Source organism: Stegostoma tigrinum, chromosome 2, assembly GCF_030684315.1.
Source record: "Stegostoma tigrinum isolate sSteTig4 chromosome 2, sSteTig4.hap1, whole genome shotgun sequence".
Classification (NCBI taxonomy): domain Eukaryota; kingdom Metazoa; phylum Chordata; class Chondrichthyes; order Orectolobiformes; family Stegostomatidae; genus Stegostoma; species Stegostoma tigrinum.
The window spans coordinates 102,356,814-102,381,695 of record NC_081355.1 but is presented as its reverse complement, the minus strand read 5'-3'; the positions used below and the strand labels follow the sequence as shown (position 1 = coordinate 102,381,695).

The 24,882-nt window shown below is 40.8% G+C and overlaps 1 protein-coding gene across 6 annotated transcripts in view; it reads left to right on the top strand.

Moving 5' to 3' along the window:
- Nucleotides 1-24,882, top strand: part of LOC125465351 (E3 ubiquitin-protein ligase HECW1-like) — a 430,630-nt gene that overhangs the window by 66,790 nt on the left and 338,958 nt on the right. For 2 of the 6 annotated variants that reach the window (XM_059638132.1, XM_059638133.1), the window contains exon 2: nucleotides 15,739-15,796. The exons of the other annotated variants lie outside the window; for them this stretch is intronic. In XM_059638132.1, coding sequence (XP_059494115.1) covers nucleotides 15,770-15,796 — 27 coding nt within the window. In that variant the 5' untranslated portion in view covers nucleotides 15,739-15,769. The remainder of the gene's footprint in view (nucleotides 1-15,738; nucleotides 15,797-24,882) is intronic. 6 annotated transcript variants of the gene reach the window in all.

Genomic DNA, 24,882 nt, shown 5'->3' with positions numbered 1-24,882 from the left:
TCGGGGTGTGTGGGTTATAGGGGGATGGGTCTGGGTGGGACTCTTCAAGGGGCAGTGTGGACTTGTTGGGCTGAAGGGCCTGTTTACACACTGTAGGTAATCTAATCTAAAATTGTGTTAGCTTCACCATGTATGTTAATGATTTCCATTGTATCTCTCCACACATCAACTGCTCCTTTGATAACAAGGTGTAGAGCTGGATGAACGCAGCAGGCAGAGGAGCCAGAAAGCTGATGTTTTGGGTCTGGACCTGACTGTACCCTTTTTCTGAAGAAGGATCCAGACCTGAAACATCAGCTTTCCGGCTCCTCTGATGCTGCTTGGCCTGCTGTGTTCATCCAGTTCTATACCCTCTTATCTCAGATTCTCCAGCATCGGCAGTTCCTACCATCTCTCAACTGCTTCTTTGTTGTCCAGCATGCTGCCTTTAATAAACGTAGTTAAACACTGAGAAGACAGAATCTATTATCTTTGATCCCCTTCTGCAAACTTTGTAGTTTTGACATTAATTTCATCCCTGTCTCTGGCCATTGTGTCACATTGAACCAGATTGTTTGCAAACCATTTTTTGTCCTAATTGATCCAGGTTTTGGCATATGACACCACCGCTCCCCCAAATGCCCAAACTCTCAAATACAGTGTTAACTTATCTCCAAACCCCTAATATCAACTGACACCTTTTTTGTTATGCCCAGATTTGACTATTCTGATGTTTTACCTTAACCGATCAGTCATCCATCACTCTGTGCATTTCAGCTCACATTTACTCTGTTATCCTCCTCCTCTCCCAGAACACAATCGTGCCTCCTTTTTACAATCCCTAAATTGAAGCCCTTCTGTTCTGTTCCCTGAAACCCCACCTGGTTTCACAGGCTGCAAAAATTGATTCTTTGTCAATGAACTCTTGGACATCCACTTCCTTTTGCCCTACTATTATCATCAACCAAGTAAGTAGTTGCTCGAAGATTTAACTGCTAAATCCTTCCTCTTCTTCTTCTTGGAGTTATCTTGACCTAATTTTTGGTCGTGCATTCTAATATTCCCTTCTTGGTTTAGCATTTATTTTTCAGTGATTAGACCTCTGAGCTAAACCTTCGGGCTTTTTTTCCACACGTGATACTATATAAATGCTATTATGGCAGGCTGACAAGCAAAATAAATTTCTGTATGTTTAAATAGCTTTTCGAATTTTAATGTTGTAGTTTAAATTTAGTGCAAAATGCCAAGCTGAGGTCACTCCAAACACATTATGGACTGGCTAAACTGCTATTTCCTTTTATTGTCATAATCTTCTGCTTTCTTAAAAATACTCACACCAATGGTTGATCTTGAATTCTGTCATGAAGCTCCAAATACAACTTGTGTTAGTAAGGTACAGAATTATTTGGCACATATAATTTTACAAAACAATACGAATACAATAAAAATCAAACATTTAATCAATGTTACCACCGCTGCTGTGCAGAAATGAAGTGTGCTCACTCTTTACTGCTGTAAAACAGGTCAATATTTGGGTCAGTGAGTTTTCTGTGAAAATGGGACTGTGTTTATGAGTTTTATTGATATGGACCTGTAATTTTTAAAAAATCTCAAGCTGATTAATGGAGCTGAAGTTTCTCATGAGGTCTGTGTCTCATTGAAACATTTGTATTTGTGATGGATTTCGATTATGGATGATGGGAACTGACAGTAGTTTCAATTCTCCAGGCTGAATAATGGTTACATTACAAATGTGGAGATGATGGTAATATATTCATTGATCCAAGGCCGATATGTGTGCCATTACTGTGCACTGGAGATAGAAGGCAATTGATAGTATTTTCACTACCTATCTGATCGACTTATCAGCAACGTTATTGTGAAAAATATTTTCGGTTTCTGTCACCCAATAAAAAAGCCATTAACAAGCCATTTGATTGTTTTTATTATTAAAATTTATTCTATTACAATTTAATTTTACCACCTGTTGTATCCTGTAACTTGTGTCATTGTGATTAGTTGTTGTTTCAGAATTATAAATATCTGAAACATGTTCATGTTGTTGTCATGTTGCAGGTGCGTGACAAAATGGACTTGTAAATATAAACTTGTAAATATAAAAAAGTTGGGCTGAGACCAATGAGTGAACAGCGGAACCAACCTCAACACATGGAAATGAATTGTGTCAGTCTCTGTTTGGGATTGACTAGGTTAAGATAGAAAACAGAATGAAATGAAATGAAGAGGGTGTGTTGGGGGGACAATAAAAGGGAAGGAGCTAGATGGCAGGAAACAACAAATGCAGCTTAATTTGGTCCCTTATTGGAGGTTGTGACTGCAGTCGCTTAGTTGCTTTACTCTGGAATTCATTTCCTACACCTCTCTGCCTCCGTAACTTATTTTCTCCTTAAAATCTATGTTTGTGACTAAACTTTTGTGCAACTGATGTAATATTTCATGATGTGGTTAGGTGTTGTGTCTTGTTTTGTGATGTTTCTGTGAAGACCCTTGTGATATTTGTTGCATTAAAGGTGTTGTATTAATGCAAGCTATTATTGTTCTTTCTGGGACGTCACCACCAACTCAGAGAAGAAATTCAACCTCGTATTTCATAATAGAAGTCTGGGCAGAGCAACATAAACAGCCTTCAAATACCTCCATGTGGATTTGGCAAGCTAGATCACCACATATGTTGATTACATTCTAGTATTTAATGCTTCTCTTAAAAGCTTCTCTATTTTCTCTTTCTGAACACATATTATTGATTTCATAAGAGCCTAAGTCTTCCAGGGATTTAGGACAGTCATAGAAGAAGTTTGAATTCTAATGATATCATTTCAAAACTGTGTGGAAGGGTACATATCAGATAAAGTTGCATTTCATGCTCAAAGTGGAATAATTTTGCAAAGATATGCTGTTTGTGATGTAGGTTGTTGGATTTATATTTAGCTTTACGGCTGTGTTTGCTGACGCCACTAAAAGGTTTTCATTACAACTGTGTACTTTCCCCAAATGCAGTTATTCTGCCAGCACTGCAGTGATGTCATTCTGTTCCAATAGCTGATATCTATCAAACTTATTTGGTCATTACCATATTTTTTACTGAGCTGCATTTCACTGAAAAACACATGCCCAAAAATCATGCGTGCCAAATGAAAACCCTGTATCAGAGGACACAGCCATTTTTTATGTAATTCATTTTAAGTTTGCAATTTTGAATTTTGAATTAGTGACTTATGTGTTTTTCTGTCTGTCTGATGAATTAATCATTCACTTGTAGGAATTCCTGTAGCCAGGGTGATTTCTTATAAAACAACTTGAGAGAATTTTGTTTCAGAAGTAATGGATTTTTATTTACCACAGGAGGATTACCGACTGTCATTCTCAAAATTTTCTTTTGGCTGCATGGGCCTACAATGCCTGTGCGCAGCAGTATCTTGCAGAATTAGAAGTCAAGGCTGTAACTGGTTTATGGATGTTGAACATTGTGCGCTGCTTCGAGGAAATTATGCTCAGCAAGCAACAATTTGATTGCAGATAGTCAACATGGATTCGTCAAGGGCAGGTCACGTCTCACAAACCTCAGTGAGTTTTTTGAGAAGGTGACCAAGCATGTGGATGAAGGTGGGGCAGTTGACATGGTGTACATGGACTTCAGTAAAGCCTTTGATAAGGTTCCACATGGTAGACTATTGGAGAAAAGACAGAGGCATGGATTGATGGAGATTTAGCAGTTTGGATTAGAAACTGGCTTTCTGTAAGAAGGCAACGAGTGGTGGTTGATGGAAAATATTTAGCCTGGAGTCCGGTTATTAGTGGTGTGTCTCAAGGATCTGTCTTGGGACCACTGCTGTTTGTCATTTTTATAAATGACTTGGACACAGGCATAGGTGGATGGCTTAGTAAGTTTGCAGATGACACTAAAGTCGGTGGAGTGGTGGACAGTGTGGAAGAATGTTGCAGGTTGCAGGGAGACTTGGATAAACTGCAGAATTGGGCTGAAAGGTGGCAAATGGAGTTCAATGCGGATAAATGTGAGGTGATTGACTTTGGGAAGAATAATAGGAAGGCTGAATACTGGGTCAATGGAAAGATTCTTGGTAGTGTGGATGTGCAGAGGGATCTTGGTGTTCATGTACCTAGATCCCTGAAAGTCGCCACCCAGGTTGATAGTGTTGTTAAGAAGGCTTATGGTGTGTTAGGTTTTATTGGTAGAGGAATTGAGTTCCGAGCCGTGATGTCATGCTGCAACTGTACAAAACGCTAGTGCGGCCTCATTTGGAATATTGCCTGCAGTTCTGGTCGCCCCATTACAGGAAGGATGTGGAGGCATTGGAAAAGGTGCAGAGGAGATTTACCAGGATGTTGCCTGGTCTGGAGCGAAGGCCTTATGAAGAAAGGCTGAGGGACTTGTGTCTGTTCTCATTGGAGAGAAGAAGTTTAAGAGAGGATTTAATAGAGACATGCAAGATGATCAGAGGATTAGATAAGGTGGACAGTGAGAGTCTTTTTCCGAGGATGATGACATCAGCTTGTATGAGAGGACATAGCTACAAATTGGGGGGTGATAGATTTAAGACAGATGTCAGAGGCAGGTGCTTTATTCAGAGAGTGGTAAGGTTGTGGAATGCCCTGCCTACCAATGTAGTTAACTCAGCCACATTAGGGGCTTTTAAACAGTCCTTGGATAAACATATAGATGATGATGATGGGATAGTGTAGGGGAAGGGGCTTAGATTAGCTCACAGGTCGGCGCAACATCGAAGGCTGAAGCGCCTGTTCTGCGCTGTATTGTTCTATGTTCTATGTCACAATAATGCTCCTGAGCAGAGGAGAAGATAATGAAAGTAGATTATCATTTTGTAAGGCATTTAATGATAATCCCAGACCAGAAGTGTTTGGATAAAAGCCTGGAAAGGTTATTTGAAGCTAATAATGTTTAAAATCAGGTGCATAAAATCTCCAGGAAAAAGGCTTTTAGACATTACAGATGGGAGTTGAAGTCACAGTTAATGTAAGCCTATTGAAGCGTTAGAAAAATAGATACTTCTCTGATGTGATGCCTTACAAGGCATACTCTTGAGTACTGCCAAGAGGCGATTTTTTGGGATTTGTAAACAAATGTTTTGGGATTAGTGGCATTATATTTCTATTGTGCTTTTGAAACTCTTTAAGGGCTCTTTATATTTAAACTGTTTGGTTAGTCAATTTTGTCATCATTTTTTTGCTAAATAAACTTTAGTTTTATTGTTAAAACCACATCCACAGCATTGTGTGCTGATGCTTCAGTGTAAAATCACCTGTCAAGAACAAGCCAAAATAAAATCTAACCTATCACGCCAGATTGCTTCTGGAATCTGACTTGTTCAGTCAAAACAGCATCTGGGATTGTAACAAGGTCATTGGAGAAGAATATCTCATCAGTTTGACATGTGACTAAGTCTTTTCCTGAGAGTATGGTATGGCATTTATCGACCATCACAAAAGGTAAACTCTCAGGTGATTTTAAGGAATGCTGAGTCGAGATTGAGGGATCTTGTTGTCACTTCTTATTGATGTGAGCATGGCAGTATTTATTTTCAGTGATAACGTCTGCTGTCATTTTTTTCCTACAATTTACTCTCACTCCTGTGAAAGGTTATATTGAAGCTTATGCTGATCCTAAGATTGTTATTTTGGGAATGATCACAGTTCCAGAATGCTGCAAAAATATCACCACATTAGGTTTCATTTTCTTCCTAGCCAAAGGCCAAAGTACAAAGCACAGGTTGTTCTGAACAAGGAACTTAGAGCAACTTTCCCAAGAGCACTACAGTATCCTGTATTATATCCTGCGTACAAAGGACTTCTAGGTGGTGTTAAGATGAAACAATGATCCTGTGAAGCAGTCCAGTGGTTAGCAATAGATTGCTGTACTGAAGTGTTCTTCAGAAACTCTGCAGCTTGTGTGCTGAATGAGAAATGCATTATACTGTGACTCTCACTGACCCCATGGCCAATAAAGAAATTGCAACAACTCAAAGCAGATGTTTTTGGAGAACTGCTAACTGTCTCTAGAAATCAATGCTTTCTGCATGTTGTTCATGACTTACATTGTAAATAGCTGGAAACTGCGACAGCAAAAATCCATATGAATGTACATAATAGAAGTTGGAGTAGATCCTGCAGCTCTTCAAACCTGCTTTGCTATTCAGTAAGATCATTGCTGATTGAATTATTCCAAATTCCTGCTCAGTCTTCCTGGAGTCATAGGGATCTACAGCACAGAAAAAGAGACCCTTTGGTCCATCAATTTTGTGCCGGTCAAAAACAACCACCTAACTATCCTGATCCCATTTTCTGGCAGTTGTGGTCCAACCTTTTTTTTATGTAGTCCCAGCATAACTTCCCTTCTCTTAAACTTTATGCCTCAACTAATAAAAGCAAATATATCATATGAATTCTTCACCACTTTACCAGCCTGTCCCATTATGATAGGTCACAACTTTCATTCAATTTTGGTAAACCATCGATACCAGGCCTTGAGAATGCCAGAGCGAGAGCAGCTGAAATCACGAAGTGACAAGGGAAAGAGAAACATTTTCGTAAAAGGTACAGGGGAACAACAATTTGAAGTTGGAGGTTCAGTTTGAATCCAATGGACAAATCACAGTCCCTAATCTGCATCCTGTCAATGTACCCAAAGCAGGTGGAAGGATTGCACAGTACCAAGACTAAGAAGAGTGCAAAATGTTTGAAAGGAACAGAACAGAATATTTTGAGATTATAATAATAAGGATACTTCTCCTATCAATGATATTTAACATCTGCCTCATCAAGCTGATCAAAAACGAGCTACCACAAATTTATGCATCTTGTTATAAATATCAGAGACCTTCCAACCTTAAAAGCTGTCTCCTACATAGGGGAAAAAGATCAGCTCAACTCTAAGAAAAGCCTTCTTGTATGTTTGCATGTTGCTTTGAATGATTGGAAAATGAGGCCTTTAGTGAAAGGAGGGAAAGTTGTTGACCCCAGGAACACTGAAGACAATGATGGTGGCAGATCATAGCGGAGGCTTTCCTTGTGTTCCGTGCAGAGAGCTGACTCATGTATGTAACACCTGATCCTTTCCACATGTCACACAATCTTACAAGTTTTCATTGATAGCTCCATCCAGTGAGGAAAATGGCTCCTCCCAGCTTTAGGCCTCTTCTGTCCTGGCGCCTGTCATTCTTTTTTTCATGTTATGCAATTAGTGCCTTAATAATTCTTTTTCTTTCTCCAAAAATGGCAGATGCTCTCTGAATGAAGAGATCCCTTCAAGGGCCTATCCTAGATAGGAAATAACCTCCAACCCAGGCAAATGGGAAAGAGAGGAAGCCACTGCACACACCTACTTATTGTATCTGTGTTTGTATTTTTGGTACAGAGACTGGGCATACAAACAACAAACACATCAAGCTGACTTTTCCCATACTCAGTTGAAGTGCTTTGTTGAATATCATTCATGGTCGCTGCTTTGCCATGGCTCTTGGTGACCTTCCTCATGCAATCTCCCGCTCTTCATCTCATTCGTTAAGTAATCAGGCTCTTCACTAACCCTCTTGAGCAACTGCAAGGAAGAAACAGAAGTAGACAAGAAGGACTCTGGAAGAACACAGCATGGCAGCTAGCATATGGAGGAAAGGCACAGAAAACATTTCAGGTATTACCCTTCTTCAGGAACAAGAGACAGAAGTGTTGAGTACAGCCAGAACCTTGTGGAATTCAAACCACTGGAGCCATATTTAAGACACAGATGTATACTACTTGAGATGCTGCTAGCCAGGAACTACCTCCCTCACCGTGTTAGTTGAAGATTATCGATGGCTCAGAAATAAAATTTGCTTCTCCCCTCAGAGGCAGTGATCTGGAGCTGCTGCATTAGCGTGGTGGATAAGGAGGATGGTCCTTTTTCCTCCTGAATGATGCCAGGACCAGCCACCTAGGCTGTGATAATAGCCCTGGTAAGGACCTTGTCTGGTTTAAAAAGAGGCCTTGCAGTGCAAAGAAAGGTTAATGATTATTTGTGCTCTGCTGAGCTCAGTGATTCTTTCTGTTACCTCACACTCACAAGACCAACACTCACTCTATCTCTGTCGATGCGTGCTCACCTCATCAAAGCTCATGGTCTACAATCTCATAATTACATGTGTCATTTTTAGTCAAGATCACCTGCCCATTCATCGTCTCAGATTATCAACTCTCCCTGCTGTCTGCATTTCTAAGTCACTCAATCGCTGGGAGCACATCACCATCTCTCCTGGCCCTGCACCACCTCTTACTGTCCTTGCATGTGCGCCCATACATGCTGAGCAACCTGGCAGAAGGATACAATTTAAAGGTTTCTCTGCACTCTGGTTTTTAAGTCAAGTTTTTCCAACAGCTAATATGCATGGTGAGGTTGGTAAGATCACAGGCCCTAGTGAGTTAGACTGTTTATAAGATATTTAACAGGCAATAATGAATGTCAATTGAGACTTGCCTCTTGCCGAGTGAGAACCTTTCAATTCCACTTGGGAAAAGTGAACAAAATGCAGTGAGTTGATCTGACATCAAGATTGGCCTCACTGAACTTCTCCTCTGAATCTGCTACACATCTTGATGTTGCTCATGTCACTCCAGAGCCTGATTGGATTCAGCATATCTATCCCACTTCTCCAAACAGCATCCCATCCAGACCCTCCCCTCTACCCTATCCCTGCATTTCCCATGGCTAATCCACCTAGCCTTCACATCCCTGGACACAATGGGCAATTTAGCTTGGCCAATCCACCTAAACTGCACACATCTGGACCGTGGGAGGAAACTGGAGCACCCAGAGAAAACCCACAAGACACAGGGACAATATGCAAACTCCAAACTGAAGGAGAATGCAAGTAAATAAGTTAATGACCATTCAACTGCAGTTGTCTGATTTAACAGCATCGTTACCAGGAGAGTACTACTGAAAAATCTCTGAAAAATTCACACACCATTTTAGTACAGAAATGTAACCTCTAAAAAGGTAAACATTTTTCTGCATGTTTACCTCAGTCAATCTGTTTTCACTTTTTTGTGGCCTGATCTGTCAATCCCGCCCTGATTTAAATCCTTTTAAATTAATTTAGAATAATTACATTTCATATAGATTTGAATACTCAGCTAAGTAGCCAGTCTTGGAACTTTACTTGTCTTTGCTGTTTACCTTTTTAGATGTTACATTTCTGTACTAAAATGGTGTGTGAATTTTTCAGAGATTTTTCAGTAGTACTCTCCTGGTAACGATGCTGTTAAATCAGACAACTGCAGTTGAATTAACTTATTTACTTGCATTCTCCTTCAGTTTGGAGTTTGCATATTGTCCCTGTGTCTTGTGGGTTTTCTCTGGGTGCTCCAGTTTCCTCCCACGGTCCAGATGTGTGCAGTTTAGGTGGATTGGCCAAGCTAAATTGCCCATTGTGTCCAGGGATGTGAAGGCTAGGTGGATTAGCCATGGGAAATGCAGGGATAGGGTAGAGGGGAGGGTTTGGATGGGATGCTGTTTGGAGAAGTGGGATAGACTCAATTGGCCAAATGGCATGCTCTCACACAGTGGGGATTTAATGTTTCAGTTTACTGAACATATTTCCATTTGTTTGAATCTTTGCATCATGTTTTCATTCAATGGATTTTCCAGATTTCCTTGTTGGCATGCTGCACTTTCCATTTGGTGTAAATTGGAATCATACATCCATTAAATTAATAACAGGTGTATATGCTAGGCCTTAGACCAAATCTGAATTCTAATGGATTAGGTGTGGAACTAACTCATTGTAAAATCTCTACAGTGCAAACGCAGGCCATTCGACTCATTGTGTCTGCACTGACCGCCTGAAGAGCATCGTGCCCATACCCATACCCTCACCCTATTCCCCATAACCCTGGCTAATCCACCTCGCCTGCGCATTCTGCACACTACAAAGCAATCAAGCATGGCCAATTCATCTATTCTTCACATCTTTGGACTGTCAGAGGAATCTGGAGCACCTGGTGGAAACTCACAACATATGTCATACTGCTTGGGTTTTGCATCAGGTCAAGTAAAACTCCTCGTCTGATTAAAAATCACATTTCAAAATGCTCATGAGCCTGTTTGGCTTTCTTGATCATTTTATGTGGCATTTATGTCAGTTAAGAAGGTGGTAATTTGCAACCAGAGCACTAAGATGACCTGGGGCGTGTCCAGTGGCCTCTCTTAGCTGGGTGATTTATGTTGTTTTCAGCATACCTTGATTGGCTTAGTTTATTTTCTAACTGTGGCATACATAAGTGTGTTTATATAATAACATTCTACACTCACAAAGTGTGCAATAATTGAAAATAGAAAGTACTGGAGAAACTCAATAGTTCTGGCAGCATCTTAGAGAGAGAAACAGAGTTAATATTTGAGTTCGATGAACACAGTAGACCAGGCAGCCTCGGAGGGGCAGGAGAGTTGACATTTTGGGACCTGAAACATCAACTTTCCTGCTCCTCTGATGCTACCTGGCCTGCTTGTTCCTCCAGCTCCACACTGTGGTGTCTCTGGCTCTCGCATTTGCAGTTCTTGTTATCTCCTAATGTTTTGAGCTCAATGTGTTTAGCTCTAAGGAAGAGTCACAATTAACTTCAGAGCCAGAATGTTAATTGTGTTTCTTTTTCTACAGATACTGCCAGACCTGCTGAGTTTCTCCATTATGTTTTATATTTTAGTTTTCTAACATCCACAGTATTTTGCTTTTAGTTCAGTGTACAATAAATGTTAGCTGATTTCTCAGTGAAGTTTTAGCAGACCATGCTAACTAAAAGATGGATCTAGCAGGACATCCCACACTAGGGTTAATTAGTTGTATCAGTTGTACTCTCAGCAGGATGGTAATTACATCAAAAGGCCTGTACTGAATGAAATGAGGAATTAAAATGTGAAATTCTTGAGGAGAAACAGTAAGATTCCATAAGGAATTGAAAAGCTACACATGTGGATTAAAGTATGGCTTGCTTTTTTTCCTTCAAGATGATTTCTGCTGTTAAATAAGTACGGTTGTTTTGAATATTTATAGTAGCACATGGTAGCACAGAATATTTATAGAAGGGACAGAAGAGTCTTGTCGACATTCTTATTAACCTACTGCGTCTCCTTAGTACAAGGTATAGTGCTGAAGTAAGGGAGAGGTGATATTACTGTACTTCCATACAACCTTCTCCTGCTTCTGCTCATTCAATAAGTTCAAGGCTGGTCTGATCATAGCCTCAACTCCTCATTCGTACTTGTAGGCTCATTGTCTCGTGACATGCAGCCCTCAACAGTAGCAGTGTTGGCGAGGGAGATTGTCAACCCAAGGCCCTGTACCCACATCATTATTTAAAAGTGATTAAGGAGCAATAAGCTAATCATCATTCGTGAGTAAGATGTTTGATGGCTGGAGAAGGAATACATTATTAGGTGCCACTGCCAGCTTCTTCATTTTCCATCGATGTTGTATTGATCGTGGTCCATACTTTCCATTGTCAATTGTTGGAAAAACCCATATGGTTCACTACTGTCCTTTAGGGAAGGAAACTGCCATCCTTACCTGGTCTGGCCTACATGTGACTCCAGACCCACAGCAATGTGGTTGACTCAACTGCCCTCTGGGCAATAAATGCTGCCTAGCCAGCGATGCCCTCATTCTGTGAATGAATAAAGGAAAAAATATGAATGAACCATGCAACTTCATTTATTTTTTTTAAAGGTAATTTTTGTTACACAAGGGTTGAACAAAGTGAACACTAAATGCAATCTCAGCTGACCCATTTAATCGACAACACAGGATAAATACGAGTAAAACATGAATTAATAGACATGCTGCGGACAATATAGTCTAAACATAACAGAATAAATGGCACCTACAACTAAGATAAGCCTTACACATTGGCTTAGCAGTCCACTCAGCAAATATACTGTCAATCTCAGTTGTGAAATCTTTCAAAGCTCTGTCAGCCTCACAGAGTTTCAGCTTTTTAACTTTGGATTTGACTTGATTGCCAGCGGCACACAACTAACCCATATTTCCTGGGTGTGCTCTTTGCTAATGATGGTCTGCATGCATAGGTCGACCCGAGATATTGTTAAGCAACAGAAACAGTTTCAGCGGCTATATCTTTGCTTATATCTTATCTTATATCTTATATCTTACCTTCTGGATTTGGCTGTGTCATCTTCAGTCTGCCAATACTGCATCAGCGGACTCATTATCTACTGAGCTCTGCTGGTTATGTCTCCACCTTTGTGTTTTTACCAGAGTTCTTGGCTTCAAAGTTTTTTCTGTCTCAGTTTCCTTTAACGTGATGCTTCAAAATTTCAAGCTTGAAATTGTAGATTTTATATCACTATGCAATTATCTACTGGAGAAAAATCCTGTCAACAGTATTGTAATTAGCCAAGTCAGATACAGCAGTAGGAGGCACAGAATAAAGTGGACTCTGAACAGCTCCTTGCCCCAACACCCCCACCCAACAATGAAGCATACCCCCACTGAACAATTATAGCGTTGGTTTTAATCCCAAATAGTCACCATCTTTGTGCCCCTCTAGATGAGATTACTAATTATTTCCTACAGTGAATTATTTGTGCAGCGGATCATCTGACTGTGATTCTGCTTGACATTGTCTGAACTCACTTCATGGAGAATTTTTGCAGATAACAGTGAAGGAAGACTATCCCACCAAAAGGCAGCATTTTAATTGACTGAGACAGATTTCATTTCATTTTCATTTTACGCAAGACTGAGTGAGGAAAATACAGAATGCAAGAGGAAAGTCACACATTACTTTTCTCAAATAACTCCAAATATGACTAACCAGTGCTTAGATTTACACAATTCAACTTTTAAGGCCTCAGTTTCATTTTTGTTTGCTGTAAGTAAATTAGGTGAGAGAGTTCAAATCAACTAGAAGGGCATGGGTGCAATCGAACAGGGCAGGGGATAAAATATAAAGGAGCAGAGCATGGGAGAGGATGGTCAGAAGACCCTGGGCAGATTGATAGGAATACAGGAATTAGGAGCAAGAGCAGGCAAAAATAACTGAAACAACTGATATAAATTGTACCATGGGGAACACCCAGCATGGGTTCATGAAGGGTAGGTGGAATTCTTTGAGGACATTACTTGAATGGTGGACAATGGGGAACCTGTGGATGTGGTGTATCTGGATTTCCAGAAGGCATTTGACAAGGTGCCACACCAAAGCCTGTTACATAATATTAAGTTGCACGGTATTACAGGTAATGTATAGGCATGGATAGAGGATTGGTTGACCAGTAGAAAGCAAAGAGTAGGGGTAAATGGGTGTTTTTCTGGTTGGCGGTCAGTGGCTAGTGAACAGTTGTGCCTCAGGGATCAGTGTTGGGACCTCAATTGTTTACAATTTACATTGATGATTTGGAGATGGGGACTATGTGTGGTGTGTCAAAATTTGCAGATGACACTAAGGTGAGTGGTAGAGCAAAGTGTGCAGAAGACAATGAAAGTCTGCAGAGGGATATAGATAGTCTAAGAGAGTGGGCAAAGGTCTGGCAGATGGAGTACAATGTTGATAAGTGTGAGGTCATCAGCAAAGTGGACTATGTTTTAAATAACAGCAAAGTGGACTATGTTTTAAACAGTAAATAATTGCAGCACGCTGCTGTGCAGAGAGATTTGGGTGTCCTTGTGCATGAATCACTAAAAGTAGGATTATAGGTGCAGCAGGTAATTAAAAAGGCAAATGGAATTTTGTCTGCCACTGCTAGCGAGATGAAGTTTAAAAACAGCGAGGCTATGCTGTAGGTATATAAGGTCCTGGTGAGGCCAAACCTGGAGTACTGTGTGCAGTTTTGGTCTCCTTACTTGAGAAGGGATATACTAGCACTAGAGGGGATGCAGAGGAGATTCACTCGGTTAATTCCAGAGTTGACAGGGTTGGATTATGAGGAGAGACTGAGTAGACTGGGCTTATACTCATTGGAATTCAGAAGAATGAGGGGAGATCTTATAGAAACACGTAAGATTATGAAGGGAATAGATAAGGTGGAGGAGGGAGATTGTTTCCACTAGCAGGAGAAACTAAGACTAGAGGGCTATAGCCTCAAAATAAAGGGAAGCAGATGTAGGACTGTGGTCAGGAGGAACTTCTTCACCTAAAGGGTTGTAAATCTGTGGAATTCCCTGCCCAGTGAAGTGGTTGAAGCTACCTCGCTGAATGTTTTTAAGGCAAGGATAGATAAATTTTTGAACAGTAAAGGAATTAAGGGTTATGGTGAGTGGGTGAGGAAGTGGAGCTGAGTCTCAAAAAGATCAGCTGTGAGCTTATTAAATGGCTGGGCAGGCTCGAGGGGCCAGATGGCCTACTCAAGCTCCTCGTTCTTATTTCCTTATAATTTAGCCCTTTGAGCCTGCTTCACCATTCAACATGATTATAGCTGAGCTTATCCTCTCAGTTTCACTCCTGCCTGCTCCCCATAGCCCTTTATCCCACTTTTCATCAGAAACATCTGGATGGGTAATAGATGATGCAGAGAGGAAAATATCAGCATTGTTAGCAGGAAAGTGAGATGCAGGCAGAATGTGAAGGAGATATATAGAAACACACCCTTGAATGGAAAACCTATATTTTGCTTCTTGTTTGTTAAATTTTCATTTACCTGACCTTTTAGAGGTCTCATAGTACTGAATGCAAAGTTCATAATCCTATGCTATGCACAGTTGGAAGTCTGGACTTTAAAACCTGTTTTGGAATGGTTAACTTTTGCTTTCACATATGCTGTGCAGCAAGACTAATGGCACAGGTGAAATAATCTTTTCTCACCCAGAATTACCAGTACCTAGCTTGAGTCGTTAATTGCTGAATCTCTGCTCTTTTAAGAAATCAATCCATACTGCAATGCAAAGTGTATAATCAGTATTATGAAATAAAGTAATCTGAAGGGTTTCTTTCTGTCTATGTATTTTCAATATTGTCATGTTATTTATTGCACATGAACAAGCTATTGTAAATTTACTTGAGTGATATTGAAATATTGTGGAAATTTTAACTTAAGAACACTTTAATAATTCAAAATGAACTACAAAACTGACCCTTAGGTATGTCATCTTTTTCAGTAGAGAGTTTAATCTTCAAAGTCAAATTCCTAGTTGTCTAACAGAAACATTGGAGGGAGGGAATCAGTTGAAATAAAGAATCTGTTAATTGTCTACTGCTTGATCAGCATATTATTAGATTCATCTTTTTCATAAGTAAAGTCGATGACAAATGCATTTAATTTAGACGCTCATTAGTTAATTGGGCTTTGTATCCTCATTCTATCACTTTTCTCTTAAAAGATGTTGGCCCCTTTCTAAAAGGTTGTCCTGCTTTCTGTGTTAAAGCATGTTACAAAAATGTGCTTAAAGTTTAAAATAACAGTAACTTTGTTTTATTTAATTCTGATGAACGATTTGGCAAACATCAAGAAGATCTTTTACCCAAGTCTCTCTTCCCCTACACCTGTGGGAAAAGGCTGCTTGTTGTGGAACAATATTCTAATGAGAAATGGAATGCCCACAGTGTTAAAATTAGTGGTTTAATTTCATTGCATATTCATTACAAGTGTGTTTTGCAAAACTTCAAATTTAAAAAATAATTTGTGCATGAATTATGAGTACAAAATATGTATGAATATAATTTCTACAATTTGTGTCATGGAACCAATGCTAAGTAATTTCATTAACCTTTTCCCAGGATTTGATGTGCTTGCAGTTAGTGAGTCATTATGCTGCTGCATCTGTGTAGTGTTAAGGTTAGTGTTTTTTCCTGCTTTTGTCACTAATCACTATCCATTACACACTCACCATCATTGACAATGGAATGCAGTCCAGCATTTTGATGGTTAAGAATCTTTGGTTTTTTTTTAAAGTGCAATTAAAGCTTTGTATTATTTAAATTTGTACACGCCACAGGTAGGTACGTGTGAAAATATTTGTTTCAATGCTGCATCAAGTTTTCTTAAAAGCATTTAAATCTGCATCACATCATAGTTGCATGTAATGATAATGTCAATTCACTGAGCTTAGTCAATGCATGCAATTTAATGAAAAGGCAAAAGGATAAAATTCCAAAAGGCAGCTTATGTGTTCCACCCAAACATGGAAAATGTGTTCAAATGACACATTAACTTTAAAAAGCCAAAGCATGAATTAACTGGTTTATTCATTTCTGATTGTGTCAGCAAATTGTTTTCAACTTCAAAATCAAAAAATCCCTTTGCTTTCTAATTTATGTCTTCCCACTAGAGCAAAGAGGCTTTGCCACACAAACAATAAATGGACTGAATGCAGAACACTGGGTTCTTCTTAAGATTAAAGATTGATAAAGATTCATTCATTCAGACAGAGTAATCTATAAAAGGTCTGGTTCCTGGTGGAAGGAAGGTATTAATGGAGAAAGTAGGCTAAGCCAAATGAATTTTAAAATTATTTTTCTTTGTTTATGCATTTGTGTAGTTATATTGCTATTCATTAAATGTTTTACAGCCATAATATACCTAACATAGTTGCATAGCTTTCAAAAAGAGTTAAATCCATTCTGTATTATGTTGTAAGCTGAGTTTTACTTCATTAAATTGCTTGCTGGTCTTAATAGTTTCTATGTTTGTATATTATCGGTGATAATGTTAACAACGAATTCTGGTTTGAAGAGGAAGATTAAAGTACCTTTCTAATTTTTAGTGTATTTGAGGTGTATGCTTAATTGCAACAGCAAAACCTGCTCTGTTGCCATTACAGAAATTTCCCTGTGTATAAGATGCAGGCTCATTAATCTTTCCTAAACCATTTAGCTACCTATAGATTGAGACCTTGCGCTGATCATTTTGCTGAATACAGGAAGATCTGAATCAAATTAAGTGTTCAGGGCTATAGTAGACTGATTTCTCCATTTTTATTGTGCAGCTTCTTGTTGCATTGCAGAAATTTAATGGTGCAGTGGCTGTGCCCCTGTCCCTGGACCAGAAGGTACAGGTTTAAATCCCACCAGCTCAGGAGGTGTGTCATAATATGTCTGAACAGGTTATGTTAAAGAAAATGTCTTTCATATCATTGAATGTAAAACACTAAACTAAGTTTCAATAAACAACTCGTCTTTGAAACACCCTCATCACCAATCACCCTCCATTTCTGAAGATTTCAAGTAGCACAAGTTGCATCTGCTATCTGGTTGCACAGTGACCTGATAAGTTGACATCTTGTTTGGACTTGGGCAAGTTTCAGCAGAGGTTTTCAGGCTGATTTTCTCAGTTTCTCTCCTGTCAGACTCAATCTCTGTGCATCCGATTATTTCTACCTCTAATAGCATTCTCTTTTGCTCATCACTCATGTTTAATTCATTCCTCAATTTGGTTTGTCCCCATTCCTTCTCCATACCACGGTAGCCATATATCTATCTCAGTCTTACTCGTCTCTATCCAGCAGCCTCATCGGAACAGTATGATTTGCTTCAATCACCTGTCACCACTCAATTGTCCTAATATTCTCTCCTTTGCTTCTGATGAGCCTCTTGCACTCAGTTAACATCCTTGTCTCTTTGTTAGCTTATTTTGCTCAGTCTCAGTTCACATAGGCTATCTATGTGTGAGGTGATAAACAACAATTTTACAATTATATAGTTCCATTAGTGTGGGAAAGTGCCCCATGGTGTTCGATACCAACCTCTGTGCTATTGATATGGATGATACTACTTTAGATGTCGGCCTCACTCAGAACTACCATTAACAATAGAATGAAGCACATTGTGAACATAATCTAACTTGACTGAATCTGGAATGAAAATGGATCCTGCAGATCCCTTTCTTTTGTTGCAAAGCATTCTCAATTTAATCTGAAACCAGCAAATGTAATAAATTAAATTTATTGAAAACTCTATCTGAATGGACATTACAGCACTGAGGTTACAATACTCAATATGATAAATGTACATAACTAATAAAGGCTTAGTTACCAAATGTATCATTAAGCTTGTCTCAGAGCTACCGATGCCTGCAGTCACACTGGTGTCAGTAATTCACACATCACATTTGCAGCAAAGTTCCTTCAGGAGATGTGAGGAAAGCAGGCAGTTTGAACAAAGACTCTCAGTATTCCTTCATCAAGGCTTTTGATGCAGCTTCAGAATGGTTCCAGTTACTGTGCAGCCGTCAATTGTCAACGGGATTTAATTGGCAATTAGAAAAATGGGCGTTTCAGACAATGGCAAAAAATGGGGAGTTTGAAAAAAATGTAGAAAGGGAGATTAGGACTTGTTTGTTTTAAATTGCTTGATAAGGGGGTCTTTGAATAATTGGATAGTTGCATGAACTACAGGACAAAACTGTGGAAATTGCGGACAGGAAATGTGTATATCTGGAAAAAAAGATCATTTTAACATTGATGGCACATTACTCTGATGTTTAAAATGCAAGATTGGAGAATTATTAATTGCAGTATATATCGCCATAAATCTGGATGCAGCCTTTATAGGATGAATGGCAATTTTCAATCGAAGAAATTGCCAGATTACTGCTTAATTCTTAGATATAGAAGAAATTCTTAAAATGTACTGTAGGGATGGTTCTGATGGATATATTTGCCAGCCAATGTGGGATTAATTAATTTGGAACAGAAAGCCTTGAGATCGAGCTTAGTGTATGCTAAAGTGTTACAATTAATCACTGCACCCCTTAGCTGAGAAAGGTAGGATTCGTCAGCTTTTCTATCCTGCTTGTTATCCTCCTTTTGCTATGAAAATCCACCTCAGGAGTTCAGATCCACCTCAGCTACTTTCTCCATACTTGAATTTTCTTCTATAAATCATCATCAATCTCTAATAGATTAAAACAAAATCTGGCCAAGATAGCAAAAGGTGGTGGTGCCCATGAGATTGTAACTCAGTGCAATAATGTTCTGTCAGGACAAGAAAGAGGGCAAGTAAAGGGATCAATAATTATCTTAAAAATAAATGTTATGTTGAAACCTGGTTCCTCTCTAGCTACTAAGGATTAGCTTGAATATTGCTCTTTTCAATATTTAGTGGTGTAAATGTTACAGTTCTAAATTAAGATCCCCATTATATCCAAATTGTACAATTCTCCAAACTAGCCCTTCAGTGTGCATATAACTCACACGTTCAAGTCTCTTTTATGTTGTATTTGATCAATTCAGTGGAGCTTTTTGATTTTTCCCTCCTTTCCTGGTGCCTTTGTCTCCTGTTGTATTGTGGTTTCTTTTTCTCAATCCTTTGGCAATTCTTCGAGAGGGCTAATACATTGGTGTAGAAAGTGAATATTAGTAGGTCATTCCACATTGGAGGACATCCTGGTTGAACCTATTTCCACCTGAGTTTTCCAGAATGAGTTCCTAGGGGATAATTAGGGTCAGGAGCCTTGGCGGACTTATCACCTACACGGAGAATAGATATTCTAAGTCAATTGTAGCTTCGAGGTTGCCAATTAGCTAAAAATTACAAACTAGTTTATCAGCAAAGACCAATGTTTACAACTGGAACCTGCTTGGGTGGGAGTGGTGATATTGTACACAGGACACTGAGGTTCCTAATGGATCAATTGGGAAAGGTGCTGCAATTGTTCTTGAAAAAGTTGCCAAAACAGTGCAACCATTTCTTTGATAATGAAATGTGAGGCTGGATGAACACAGCAGGCCCAGCAGCATCTCAGGAGCACAAAAGCTGACGTTTTGGGCCTGGACCCTTCATCAGGTCTAGGCCCAAAACGTCAGCTTTTGTGCTCCTGAGATGCTGCTTGGCCTGCTGTGTTCATCCAGCCTCACATTTCATTATCTTGGATTCTCCAGCATCTGCAGTTGCCATTATCACAACCATTTCTTTGATACAGTTTTCTAATTGGCAGAAGCGACAACATTTTACAGATTGGATTTGCAATAAAAAGTATCAGCAAATCTGCTCCCTGAAATGAGCTGTAGAATTGGTACATATTCCTAAAATGGATTCCTGATCATTCCTCATTGCTGTAAATTGCAAATGCTGATGTGTTCCTTAACTGGAAATTTCACCACAACTTGAGGCAAAGAAAGCAAGTCTACACATAAATGAAGGTCAAGCTCCAACAACAAAAACATAACCTAAACCACAGGTAGTGGGCAGAAGTAGCTGGGAAAATACAGTAACTCATTGCCTGATGATGGTATGTGTAGATTCTTCAATACAATCAAGGCTATCTATGGCCCAAGTTCTCAAGGAGGACACCACTGAGAGCTAAGAATTTAGTTCTAATAATCAAGGATAGAGAAACAGTGATCACACATTGAAAGAGCAGATTGAGGATTTCTTCAAAAAGAACATCTTCAACTGGAGTTCTCGGAACTGCATTTGACATCTACCGATCAACATCTCAGCACAACCCCTAGCCTGACACAAGATTGAAAAGGCCATCAGATTATTGAGAATCAACAAGGTTACCGGTGAAGATGGTAAACTATCTGAGAGATGGAGTGTAAAGCAAAAACATGAGTTCATCTCCTACATCCTGGAAGGAGGAGAGCAAGCCACAAATCTCTGAAGTGCGATAACTGAGACTATCTTCAAGAAATTAGCTAAGATTATTCGCAGTAAGAAGGTTTTAAAACATCATTTCAGAGCAAGAGTCTGGGCCAGTTTTATTGCCCATCACTATCTTCCCTTGAAGGGTTGCTGAAAGTAAACCCACAATATTGTTAGGGAAGGAGTTTCACAATTTTGACACAGTGACTTTGAGGGAACAATGGTATATTTTCAAGTCAGGATGGTGAGTGGCTTGGAGGAGAACTTGCAGGCAGTGTAATCCCCATTTTTCAGCTGCCTGTCAAAATGGTAATGGTCGTGGGTTTGGAAGTTGCTGACTCAGGAACCTTGATGAATTGCTACAGTGCATATTATGTATCAGTATCAGTGGCAGACAGAATTAATGTCTGTGAATGTGGTGTCAAAGAAACAGTGTGCTTAATCTTGGATGGTGTCTAGCTTCTTGAGTGTTTTTAGAGCTGCATCCACTCAGGCAAGCAGGACATATTCCATCACACTTCTGACTTGTGTCTCGAAGATAGTGGGACAGGGTTCAGACAATCAGGAGGCATGTTGCTTGTTGTAGGATTCTGAGCTTCTGTCTTGCTCTTGTAGCCAAAGCATTTATATGGTGAGTCTAGTTCATTTTGGTCAATAGAAAACCTCCCCCAGTATTTTGATAGATGGTGATTCAGTCATGGTAATGCCACTGAATGCTGACAGGGTGATGGCTACATTCTCTTGCATTGGAGATGTAATTGTTTGGCTCTTAGGGTGCAGACTTGTCAGCCCATGCTGGTATACTGGTCAGGTCTTGTTCCATTTGAACATGGACTGCTTCAATATCTAAGAAATCATGAATGGGGCTGAACATTGTGCAATTATGAGTGAGCATCCCCACTTCTGACCTTATGATGGACAGAAGGCCATTGATGAAGCAGCTAAAGATGTTTGAGCCCAGGACACTAGGACACCTGTCGAGCTCCTGCAGAGATGTATAGGAGCTGAGATGAATGACCTGCAACAACCAGAACTGCCTTCCTTTGTGATGAGAATGAGCCCAGACATTAAAGAGGTTTCTCTCTAATTCCCATTGATTCCAGTGTTACTTCGGCTCCTTGATCCCACAATCAGTCAAACATGGCCTTAATATCAAGGGCTGCCATTCTCACTGCCGGAATTCAGCCCTTTTCCCCATATTTTAACCAAGGCTTGAATGAGGTCATGAGCTGGGTGGCTCTAGCAGAACACCAACTGGGCATCACTAAGCAGGGTTCGCACCTACACTGGCCCCAAACCACACCTCCTCCTCCGTTACATTGATAACTGTATTGGCGCCGCCTCTTGCTCCCAAGAGGAGCTTGAACAGTTCATCCACTTCACCAACGCCTTCCACCCCAACCTCAAGTTCACCTGGGCCATCTCTAACATATTCCTCACCTTCGTGGACCTCTCTGTCTCCATCTCGGGCAACCAGCTGGAAACTGCTGTCCATTTCAAGCCCATTAACTCCCACAGCTATCTAGAACACACCTCCTCCCACCCACCCTCCTGCAAAAATTCCACCCCCTATTCCCAATTCCTCCGCCTCCACTGCATCTGCTCCCAGGATGAGGCATTCCACTCCCGCACATTCCAGATGCCTCTGTTCTTCAAGACCGCAACTTCCCCCCGCAGTGGTCGAGAACACCCTCGGCCGTGTCTCCCGCATTTCCCACAACACATCCCTCACACCCCAGCCCAGCAATAACCGCCCAAAGAGAATCCCGCTAGTCCTCACATACCACCCCACCAACCTCTGGATACAACGCATCATCCTCCGACATTTCTGCCATCTACAATCTGACCCCACCACCCAAGACATTTTTCCATCCCCATCCTTGTCTGCCTTCCGGAGAGACCACGCTCTCTGTGACTCCCTTGTCCGCACCACACTCCCCTCCAAACCCACCACACCTGGCACCTTCCCCTGCAACTGCAGGAAGTGCTACACTTGCCCCCAGACCTCCTCCCTCACCCCCATCCCAGGCCCCAAGATGACTTTCTATATCAAGCAGAGGTTCACCTGCACATTTGCCAATGTGGTATACTGTATCCATTGTACCCATTGTGCCTTCCTGTACATTGGGAAACCAAGTGGAGGCTTGGGGACTGCTTTGCAGAACACCTCCGCTCGGTTCGCAATAAACAACTGCACCTCCCAGTTGCGAACCATTTTAACTCCCCCTCCCATTCCTTAGACGACATGTCCATCATGGGCCTCCTGCAGTGCCACAATGATGCCACCCGAAGATTGCAGGAACAGCAACTCATATTCCGCTTGGGAACCCTGCAGCCCAATGGTATCAATGTGGACTTCACAAGCTTCAAAATCTCCCCTTCCCCCACTGCATCCCAAAACCATCCCAGCTTGTCCCCTCCCCCCACTGCATCCCAAAACCAGCCCAGTTTGTCCCCGCCTCCCTAACCTGTTCTTCCTCTCACCTATCCCCTCCTCCCACCTCAAGCCGCACCTCCATTTCCTACCTACTAACCTCATCCCGCCGCCTTGACCTGTCCTTCCTCCCTGGACTGACAGATCCCCTCCCTACCTCCCCACCTATACTCTCCTCTCCACCTATCTTCTCCTCTATCCATCTTCTGTCCGCCTCCCCCTCTCTCCCTATTTATTTCAGAACCCTCTCCCTATCTCCATCTCTGATGAAGGGTCTAGGCTGGAAATGTCAGCTTTTGTGCTCCTGAGATGCTGCTTGGCCTGCTGTGTTCATCCAGCTTCACACTTTGTTATCTCGGATTCTCCAGCATCTGCAGTTCCCATTGTCTCTACTGCTCAGCAGGTGCTGCTTGACAGTTACCATCAATCCAGATGATCATCTCTGATTCAAAGAAGATGACCCCTTCCATCACTTTACTGATTAGCGACAGTTGGCTGATGGGGTGGTAATTGGCTGGGTTGGATTTGTCCTGCTTTTTCATGAACAGAATATATCTGGGCCAATTTTCCACATTATCAGATAGATATCATTGTTGTCACTGTACTGGAACATGTTGACTTAGGGCACAGCGAATTCTGGAGCACAGGTCTTCATTACTATTGTCTGGCCCAATGCCTCCAGTTATTTAGTAAGGCGACTCGGAGTGAATCGAATTGGCTGAAGACTGGCGTCCTTGATGCTAGAGAATTTTGGAGGAAGCAGATATAGATTACCAATTTGGCAATTCTAACTGAGTTTATGAATGCTTCAACCACTTCCTTTGCACTAATGTGTTAGGCTTAACCGTCATTGAAGATGGGAATATCAGTGGAGCCTCTTTATGCAATGGCTTGTTTAATTGTCGACCTCCATTTGTGACTGGATGTGGTAAGGCTGCAGCTTAGGTTGGACCTTTTGGAATCTTTCAACTCTATCTATCACTTGGTGCTTATACTATTTGGCAAACAAGAAGTCCTCAGAGATAATGGGAACTGCAGATGCTGGAGATTCCAAGATAATAAAATGTGAGGCTGGATGAACACAGCAGGCCAAGCAGCATCTCAGGAGCACAAAAGCTGACGTTTCGGGCCTAGACCCTTCATCAGAGCCCCCTCTGTTGTAGCTTCATCAGGAGAAATCTCTTTTTAGTCTGTCTAGTGCGGATCCTGTTAGGCCCTCCTGCATTCTTCTTTGAATCAGAGATGATCATCTGGATTGATGGTAACTGTAGGGTGCTGGACCATGAGGTTTTATTGGAATACAGTTCAGCTGCTGCTAATGGCCCACCAAGTCTCATGGTTGGCCATTCTTTATTTGACTGTTTTTATCCCCACAAAGGCCTTCAACACTAGTAACTAATATGGAATTTTCATCTTTAAATTTGATTGCCCACTGAAATTCATCCCCATCCTCTGCCTACTCCATGATGGCTTACAAGTTGTGATGGCCTCCATTGATCCAATACATCCGCGAACCTGGCATCAAGCAAGGTTTGGCAGCACCTTTTAGAGAGAGAAATGGAGCCAAAGGGGCTGGATTCTGTTGGCTTTTAAAATCAGGTGTTATGGGCTCGCAGGCCAATAAAATAAGTCAAAAACATTTCAGCATGGATCCCTGACTCAGCCCTGCCAACAGAAAGATCCCCTGGGCCAGGTAGAAAGAGAATCACCTATCTGCACCACAGAGGCAGGTAGCAAATGAAGATGACAATTAAGATAAAAAGGTTAGTCTTATTTAACAGTTTCCCCCATTTTTCGGTCCATCTGGACATCTGAAGGCTGAAAATTCAATGAAAACTGTTGTCCTTCTGTCAGAAAGAAATGCTTGTGCCCTCATTACTAGAGGAAGGAATTCCCCTCCAACC